This window comes from Elephantulus edwardii, unplaced genomic scaffold (assembly GCF_000299155.1).
Source record: "Elephantulus edwardii isolate Elephantulus edwardi_28Jun2011 unplaced genomic scaffold, EleEdw1.0 scaffold00039, whole genome shotgun sequence".
Lineage (NCBI taxonomy): Eukaryota > Metazoa > Chordata > Mammalia > Macroscelidea > Macroscelididae > Elephantulus > Elephantulus edwardii.
In genome coordinates, this window is record NW_006399789.1 from 7,236,211 (window position 1) to 7,246,437 (window position 10,227).

At 39.5% G+C, this 10,227-nt stretch overlaps 1 protein-coding gene across 1 annotated transcript in view; it reads left to right on the plus strand.

Moving 5' to 3' along the window:
- MAP3K5 (mitogen-activated protein kinase kinase kinase 5) overlaps window positions 1-10,227 on the plus strand; it is a 348,691-nt gene that overhangs the window by 158,224 nt on the left and 180,240 nt on the right. Inside the window, exon 7 of the mRNA XM_006884955.1 lies at window positions 218-388. Within this exon, the coding sequence (XP_006885017.1) occupies window positions 218-388 (171 nt within the window). The remainder of the gene's footprint in view (window positions 1-217; window positions 389-10,227) is intronic.

Genomic DNA, 10,227 nt, shown 5'->3' on the forward strand with positions numbered 1-10,227 from the left:
CGATTGGCACAGGATAGAGCAGGGTTTAGGGCTGTTATACATAGGGTCACTAAGAGTCGCAAATGACTCTACGGCACATAACAACAACAACAACAACTTGTTTTTATCCCACCAAACTTCTCTAATGTCATTTTAATATCAAGTAAAGTTTTAGAAGAGTAATTGGTTCATTGCTTCTTAAAATTATACTGAGACAATGTTTCTCTCCCTGTCTTAGGAGAAATCTCCCAGGAGACAGAGCAAAAGCTCTTGATATTATGATTCCCCTGGTGCAAGGCGATGGGCAAGTTGCTTCAGATATGTATTGTCTTGTGGGTCGAATCTACAAAGATATGTTTTTGGACTCTAATTTCACAGACACTGAAAGTAGAGACCATGGAGCCTTTTGGTAAGTATACACATTGTAATTGAGGTACTTACTAATAAATCCATGCCCTAGGGAGTGCTGGTGGCCTAGTGGAAAAGGAGTTTCTCTGTCAACCCAAAGGCAGGTGGCTCAATTCCATCAACTGCTGTGAAGGAGAAAGACAGGCATTCTCCTTCTCCTAATGTGTGATTTACAGTCTCTGAAAGCCTGTTGATGGTGATCTAGGAGTAAGTTCCTACTTAATAGAATAGCAAGGAGAAACAAAAGGATTTTTTTTACAAATGAGAGCGCTAAAGTATTATCCTTATCCTGTACATTGTGTTTCTATATACTAAATCTTAGATTTTAGAACTTTAGTAAATTATTTTGGTGAAAATATTTTAATGGGACTCAGCAAATTAAGAGTAGTTAAATTAAAATTCATAAGAAAAATGTCATCTCAGTAAAAGAAATTATTCCTGTTATCTTAGAAGCTTATCACATTGGTTCCCACTCAGGATTCTGTGTGTAGCAGAATGAAATACTACTCCATCCTGCGCCAAGGCCTCAGGCTCCTGATAATATGCCCCAATATGTGAGATATGGTCTCTACCTCCTTACCTTCAAGGAGCATTCTAGCTACACTTCTTCTAAGATTATGTTGTTTGTTCTTTTGACAGTCCATGTTTATAGTCGATATTACTCAACAACACTACATTTAAAGGCATCAGTTAATATTTGGTTTTTCTTCTTTGTCCAACTTTCACATGCATATGAGGTGTTTTAAAATATCATGGTTTGGATCAGGAGCACCTTAGTACTCCAAGACCATTCTTGCTCTTTCTCACTTTAAAGAAGTCCTTGGCAGCAGATTTGCGTGATGTAGTATGACTTTTAATTTCTTAACTGCTGCTATCAAATGTCTTGATTGTGTATCCTCATAAAATGAAATCCTTGATAACTTCAATCTTTTCTCTGTTGACTATAGAATTACTTACTGGCGCAGTTCGGAGTATTTTTATTTTCTTTATGCTGAAATGTGAGATACATTACACACAGGGATATGCTGACTTTTCATCAGAAAGAAATAGAATGACATCTTTAAAATACTGTAAGGGGGGGGAAGAATCAGTTTAGCTTTTTGTATGCAAGTGAACAATCTTTTTTAAAAAATGAAGATGAAAGCAAGATATTTCTAGATAAACAAAAACTGACAATAATTTGTTGCAGCAGATCTTTACCTCAAGAAATGTTGAAAGAAAATATTTAGGCTTAAAGGCACATGTGATAGCAGATGGAAGCTTAGAGTTCTAGAAAAAATATAGAGCACTAGAAATGGCAACCTAAGAAGATGCTATCAACACAGTGAAGAAGAAAAAGTCATAGGCGGAGAGCAGTGTGTATAATCCATAAAGGATGGTTTTTGTTGGTGTTACATCCCATCAACTTACAGCTGACTCGTCAGTGACTTTTCAGAGGCAATAAATCACACCAGTGTTGATACCCATCTTTCTCCATGGGGCAGCTGGTGGCAGATTGAAATTGTGTGTCTTTGAATTGGCAGCACAGCTCTTGATCACTCGGCCACCAGAGCTCCCTTATAAAGGATTGTTGTTGGTAGTGGTGTTAATGTGCAGTCAAGTCAAAACTGACCCGTTCCTGATCCTCTGGCAGGTTTTTAGAGGCAGTTAATGGTACAGGAGGAGATTGTCCATCCTTCTCCCACAGAGCAGCTGATGGATTCGAACCATGTGCCTTTGGAATTGCAGTGCAGCTTCTTGCCAGTAGGCCACCAGTGCTCCCTAATAAAGAATTAGTATTATGTATATACAAATGACTCCTAAAAAAAAATCTTAATATAAAAAGTTAGGAGGTTGGCATAGGATGTGAGCAGATCATTTATAAAGAGGAATCACAAGTGTATCATTAAAACATGTGAAAAAAGATGCTTAAGCTGCAAGCTTTGAACAATGGGATACCATTTTACACTGCAGGTAGTCCCCAGGTACAAATGAGATCAGTTCTTAACTATGTCTTTAAGTTGAATTTGTACATGAGTCCAAATAAGTGCATATGGTTCTTGTTCAACCTTACTTTCATACAAGAAAAAAAGGAGTGCTGCTGGTGTAGTTCATAATTTATCAGCATGTTAACTGAAGTATATGACCATTGTGTCGTATGCTTTGAGTATATTGTCAAGAAGGGGTTAGTCCTGAAGAAGGACGTCATGCTTGAAAAGATCAGTGTAGAAGAGGAAGATGCTCAACGACATGGGTTGACACAGTTACTATAGTAATGTGCCCAAGAGTATCAAAGACAGTGACGGTGGCACAGGAGAGGGTGTGTTTCAGATCCATTATCCATAGGGTTGCTGTGAGTCATGTCCAACTCAACAGCACATAACAACAACAAAAACTGAAAGGTGAGCAATTCAAATCCACAAGGGGCTTGAAATTTGTACATGCAGCAAGTGAAGGCAATTATGACAGACTTTCTTGTGGGGAGGGATTGTCAGTCACTTCAAATTGAGGGCAAATTTGCATAGTATTATAGGGCAGGTGTCTAATGTTAAAGGAGGTCTGGTGTGTCAGAGACAGTAAGATTGGCACAGGGTAGAACAAGGTTTAGGGCTGCTGTACATAAGGTCACTATGAGTTGCAGGTGACTTGATGGCACATTACAACAACAACAGGTGGCGCAGTGGTAAGAAGCTGCATTGCTGTTCAAATCCACCTGCTGCACTGTGGGAGAAAGATAATAAGGATGGGCAATATCCTCCCATGAGATTTGCTGTTTCTGAAAACCCACAGGAGAGTCAGTGATGTGCTGGTTTTAACTCAGTGACACACAAGAAAGAGCAAGTAGTTGTTGTTTGTAAGTCAGACATTCATAGGACGTGGACTGCCTGTATTCAGATAAACAAATCGTATAAATATGATAATGTAAATATTTGGCAAGAGTGCGTTCTTACAAATGTCTGACTTATAAACAACAACTGTTGTTTGTTGAGTACCATTGAGTTGGTTCTGACCCGTAGCTGACCCTCCAGTGGGTTTTCAGAGGCAGTTAACCTCACAGGAGGAGACTGCCCATTCTTCTCCCCTGGAGCAGCTAGTGGATTTGAACCACTTGCCTTCAGGATTGCAGTAAAGTTTCTTGCCACTAGGCCACCAGAGCACTCTATAAAAAACCAACTACTTCTCTTTAATATTAGCAAATTTCCCCTCAATTTTAAATAACTTACACTCCCTCTGTACAATAGAGGAAGCTCTGGTGAGTGAGAAGTTGTCCTCCAATCCCAAAGGTATGCAGCTAGTATTCACCAGCTGCTGCACAGAAGGACGGCCAGTCTCCTCTGGTGGAATTTAGTGCCTCTGAAAACCCACTGGAGGGTCAGCTATGAGTTGGTTCTGACGAAACAGCACACAACCCCATCACCAACAAGCCCCTGCTGGTTCTCATGAAAACCCTTGTGACTACTTATGAGTAATTTGACATAGTTAAGAAAAGATGACAGCTTGCCCGCCCTCTTCTAGCCAATACACTCTACTCATATAACCTAGAGAAACTCTTCAAGAAGACGTATATAACTCTATCGCATCATTGTTTATAAGAACTGAAAGTATCAGCATAACAAAAATTATTGTGCAAAACAACAGGTGGCAGAAGAATACATTAAAAATAGGGTGTCATGTGCATCAAGTTTAAAAACAATCATAGTAGGGAGCTCTGGTGGCCTAGTGGCAAGAAGCTGCATTGCAATCCCAAAGGCGCACAGTTCAACTCCACCAGATTCTCTGCTGTAGAAGGAGGGGCAGTTTCCTCCTGTGCCAGTTGAATCTGATTTGACGGTACATAACAACAACAACAAAAATGATCATAGTGTGTTTATTAAAAGTGGAAGGTATTAATGAGAATAATGAACTCCCTATTCATTTTCATGATAACCTCTTGGGCGGAATTGAGATGCAGTCACAGCTCTAAGTGTATGTAAAATACTTGGTTCTTAAGCAGGGTTTTGAGAACATGGTGTTGCTGATTTGCTGTAATACTTTTTAGTTTGCCAAAATGTTTGACTTAAAAAATGTGAGAGAAGACTTCCTCGCTTGAGGGGTTCCTCCAGAATAGCCATTGGAAGAATTTAAAATTATAAAATAGCTGTCTGTCTTCACTGCTAAAATTCTTGCATCCATTTTTGTCCTTTAACAAGAATGGAAAGTGGATTCTTGGATTAAAATTAAGAGAGAAACTTGGAAGATGGTGATTTCTCTGGGCTCTTCAGCAAAGCTTTGGCTTAGACTTTGAAATGTGTATTGTGAATGTTACTGGGTTTTTGTTTTTGTGTTTTTTTAAATTTAAATTTTATTTATTGTAAGAAACATGTATGGGATTACAAGGGGGTGAGGGTTGGGAGCAGAAGAGTGAGGATAGGCAGAGATGAAATTGCAGGGCTGCACAATTTGGTGGGCAGGAGGAGTGGGAAAAGGAAATGAGAAAGATACAGTAAGGACCAGAAGAGAGAGGGTAATGGTGAGCATAGTCCAATGGTGATTAATGTTTTGGGTTTGTTTTTTTTTAAAAAAAGAAATTGTCTTATTCACTTGTGGGTTTTTCATTTGGGAATGGGGTGCAGACTCTCTGGATTTTTCATTCTGAACATGGGCATTGATGTGAAGGGGAAGTGGGGAAGGGGAGCCCACTTTAACACCTTACTGGTGGTCCTGAGTTGAAGCTACTTGTCTTCTTGTTCTGTTAGAAGACACCCTCCTGATGTCCACTGTCCTCTGGACCACAAATTGCCCACCAAGGTGGTCCAGTGGGGATGGCTGGCCGAACCCCAAAGCTCCATCCTCCCTCACCCCCCCAGCTGGCAGCTATATTTACAAATGTTACTGTTTTACAGAGATAATTTGACAATTTCTCGTAACAAAATTTTTCTGGTGTTACATAAAAAAGAATGTAAGTATGCCATCTGTTTATCACCATTGATTTATGTTTTAGGAAAGATCTTAGCAGAATAAGATATTTGGAAAGCATTAATACAGGAGGTAGTTGCCCTGGTAACACAATGGTTAAAGCACTTGGCTGCTACCCAAAAGATTGTTGTTTGAAATCTTAGCAGCTGCTGTGTGGAAGAAGTAGGTGGCTATTGCTTTCATTAATATTTCTAACCTTGGAATCATTTTAGGATCTTTGTGAGTCAGAATTGACTGAATGGCATTAACGTTGGGCTGACTTGAAATAAATGTTTCAAGTGGTAATAATGAGAAATTCATAGGCAATCCTGAAAAGCCTAGTTTTCATGTCTAAGGAATTTCAAATGAGTAAACATCTCCAGTGAACTCAGTATGCATCGTGCACAGGAATAAAACAGCGGTATTTTCCCATTTGAAAAACATAACAACTCAGAGTATGCACAGCTTTCAAGGTCAAGTCAAGTTGAGGATCAGCACATTTTGTGGCTTAGCTGCTGTTGTAACTTTCCATACTTCAAGATGCAGCTGCATTTCTTTTGGATCCCATTTAGCCTAGCAACATTAACTGCCTTTCAGTAGGCATTGTGTTCAAGATCTTCACATTAACTTGTATACATACAGACTTTTATAGTTTCATATAAGTTACTATTTCTATTAAGAACAGTAAAAGTTATTTATGCTCAAAGCCTTTTAGTGGGAGAATCCTTAAGAATTTATTCTCTGCATGTCCGTTACTAATAGTGATTTATACAAGAAAATCACTCTTATTTAGGCCTTGCTGTGGAAGGTTAGGGACTGCAGTCTTCAGTATGGATTGAGGCTCAATATCAAGAAAACAAAGATTCTCACCACTGGGCTGATTGGCAGCATCATAATGGATGGTGAAGAGATTGAGATTGTTCACAGTTTTGGTTTGCTTGGCTCACAGTCGACACGCTTGGCACCAGCAGCCAGGAAGTTAAAAGATGTATTGTGATGGGAAAATCTGCAGTTAGAGACCTCTTTGCAGTACTGAAGTGCAACGATGTCAGTCTGGAGTCTAAGATGCGCCTGATACATGCAGTCACTTGCTATGTGTCAAGAGAGCTGGACAATGACTAGGGATGATAGAAGGAGAATTGATGCCTTTGGGCTGTGGTGCTGGAGAAGAGTAATGAATATACCGTGGACTGCTAAGAAAACGAACAGGTTTGTCCTGGAGAGGGTGAAGCCTTAGAGGCAAGGATTCTGAAACTTCATCTGACATACTTTGGACATGTTACAAGGAGGGAACCAGTCCTTGGAGAGGGACATCATGCTTGGGAGGGTGGAGGGACAGTGCAGGAGAGGAAGACGCTCGATGAGATGGATTGATTCAGTTACTGGGGTAATGGGGGTAGGTGTGTCAGAGACAGTGAGATTGGCACAGGATAGGGCAGAATTTAGGGCTGTTGTACATAGGGTCACTATGAATCACAGGTGATTCAATGGCACATAACAACAACACTTAATAACACACCATTGTTGTCTTTATATACATTTGCCCTAAAAGATACTAGGAGGATTCCTCACTCTTCTCTCATTTCAAAATGGATATCTAAATAGGTCTTTTTCAAGCTCTTATGCTTATAAAGCTAGTTCTGTATTTCATATGTGTTCTGACCTCACTTAACAGTAGTGCAAACACACACACGTTCATGTTGATATTGCCCCTAAGCTCACTTTATGTTAGAGCTGAGAAGGAAAATTAACCAGTGAGGCTGTGGACATGGAAAGACAGCACTGAGGTTCTGACGTGTCCAGAATTACTCCTTTCGTGAGTCATGGGTCCCAAAGGGAAGTTTCAACCGACCATCTTCTTTGAACCTTAATCTTTCAGGCTTTCACTTGCCAGATGCAGTGCTAGGTAGGAGTGGAATGGCAATGAAGATATTCAACCCCTTAGATGTCTGAGTGACATTTTTCCATGACCTGAGTCGTATTTTGTTGCCTTGAATAAACAGTGATTTACTGACCACAGAAAGTTCAAGAAAAGAGCTTGAACTCAATAGGAAAAGAGCCTAAAGTAGTTGTGATTATAGAAGCTCATAGAAACCTATCTTAAGGACAGATTTACTAATATCCTTTCCCTGTGTCAGGAGAACACACTTGTGAGCGCACACACGCACCCTTTTACTGGTAGGGAGTCTAGATCGAATACAAGTCTCTTTTCTGAGAGATTAATTTGTATTTTAGAATGTGGAAATTAAAAATAGGGGGGAAATGTTTCATGGTTTATATTATTTAGGCTGTTAGAATTATATTATTATAACAAACTTTGGTTGTTGAATCTTATCTGAGACAGAGTGTAGGTTGAGTGAATATTACTAAGTAACGAAAAAAAAAGACATTTTGTAATCATTGGTGTTTTTTGATTCCACTTCCTTGTTTATTTTTGTTCATTGAAGCTGCAAGGGTTGGTTAAAAGAATCTTTTCTGTATTTAAATTTTAAAAATTCAACTTAAGGAATGGGGGGGAGTTTTTTCTTTGAAGCAATTGAAGAGTTTTGCTTTAGTTTGTAAAACGAGACCTTTTGCCATTGCTGTTCCTTAGAAAGTTTTAGGTAAGTTAAAAAGGCAGGCATGGTGCCTCCCACACGCGATGCATAGAGGACATGTGGGCTGCTACAGGAGGAAGGGCAAGATGAGAGAAGAGGAGGGGGGCGTGCCAAGCATGAACCAATAATGTGGACTTACATCCTATAAAAAGATCACAGAGTTTTGAAGTGAATAGACATCACAGTTGGAAATGGCCTAAGAAAATACTGTGGACAAATCATCGTGATTTGGAGGCCCCTGAAAGAGGCTGCAGGAGTCCTGGTGGTATAGTGATTAAGTGTTTGGCTAGCTACTAACCTCTGGGTCATTGGTGAACTTGCCAGTCACTGAGCAAGAAAAAAGATGTAACAATCTGGAGCACGATGGTTCAGTCTCTACATAACGATTTACAGTCTCAGAAGCCTGGTGGAGGGTCTCCATGCGTTAGATAGAATCTACGTGATGGCAGTAGGTTTGATATTTGGCGAGTGTTACATCCTTAGTGTATATTTGTAAAAAATATTTTCTGTTTGCTTATATATTTATTGTATTTTCAGTGGATGTCAGTTCAATTTCCTGTTCTGCTCTAATACTCTTAATAGTTTTCAGTCTCCTCTCTCTAGACCCAGCTAAACATGTGAGTTGTTAATGGGAAAAGTCTAGTGTCTACATAGCATCTGTAGAAGTGAGGTTTTAGCTTCATATGTCTGAGCTGTCATTGGCTTATCTGGAATTGGTAGTGAGTTCCAGAACTCACATTAGGTTTCGTTGGTGAGAATATTCTCATTCTTACGGGAAGAGACGTCATTTTCAGAATATTGAGTGGAAATGAGGTACCTGTGCTACAGGATCACTGCCTAACCACATCTTTCTTGTCATAATGCCCCCACAGACCCAGAGCCAGGAAATTAGGGCATTAAGAATGTTGATAGCATGTTAATGTGCTCATTTTCCCGTAGAAACTGAGGAAAGAACAGAGAACACTTCCTTACCCACTAGTCAGTTGACGGTGCAGTTCAAACAGCAATATGTACCTAAAAAACATTTTAGCTCTATATTATTAACTTGGCTTTACTTTGTTGTGGCTCTTTTCCTCCTTTTTATAAATTTTTTATTGTGATTTTAACAAAAATTTACAAAAAAGTTAGATTTTCATTCATTCATCGTTGCACATTTTCCCCCTTTCCCCTTCCCTGTGTTCACTTTCTTTTTTAAAAATGGCCATTCATCATTGCACAATTTTCTCCCTTCCCCTCCCCCAGTTCTCTTTTTAATGTACCTCCTATTCTAGACTGTTGTTCAGTACATATAATGCCTAATCATATATTTGTTTTAAATAGTTCTCTCCCTCATCTGTTCAAATACAGTGTTCATTATCTATCCACTCTTTTCCTAATCTCCTCCCAAGCCCCCATGTCATCCCTGCTTCATAACAGTGGTGTTATGCAGTATTTGTCCTTCTGAGACTGGAGACATGTCACTCTGCATCATGTTCTCCAGGGTCACTCATGTTGTGTAATGTTTTATGAGTTCAGAGTTACAAAACGATGTAATCAATATAGAACTAGAGACCCGTAGCTGCTTTATTTTTTTCCAGGTTTGCCTTTTTCCTTTTCCTTGGCTCCAAAATTTCTTTCTCAGTGCTGTCTCCATTCCCGCCATCCTTTTTCTCCCCTGTAGGATTTTTAAAAATTATTCTTTTATATTGGTTTGCATACAAAATTCATACACATTGTGTTTCATTCATGTGTGTTGTATTTCACACATTCTTTCATTAGCATTGTTACACAGTTTTTATGAAATTTCTGTTCTTTGGTCCATTGTGTGAATGAATGTACCACAGTTACCCACTCTGTTCATTTGTTGATAGACATTTAGGCTGTTTCTTGCTATTGTGGCTCATGCTGCAGTGAGCATAGATGTACAAATCTCCTTTTGTGTCTTACTTTCCTTGGAGTATATTCTTAGCAGTGCAATAGCTGGGTTATACGGGTTTTCAGTGTTCAGGTTTCTGTGGAAATGCCAAACTGCCTCCCAGAGTGATTGTACCATTTTACAATTCCATCAGCAGTGCATGGGAGTTCCAATCTCCCCATGTCCTCTACAACATTTTATGGCTTGCTGTCCTGTTACACTTTGCTACTGCTGCTGGAGTGAGATGTTATCTCACTGTAGTTTTGATTTTCATCTCTTTGATTGCCAGAGCAATCACGTATCTGTTGGCCATCTGAGTATCTTCCTCTGTGAAGAGTCTTTCCACAGCTTCTCTACCCATTCGTTTGTTGATGGGCATTTAGGTTGTTTCCAACTCCTTGCTATTGTAAACAAAGCCGCGATAAACATGGGCAT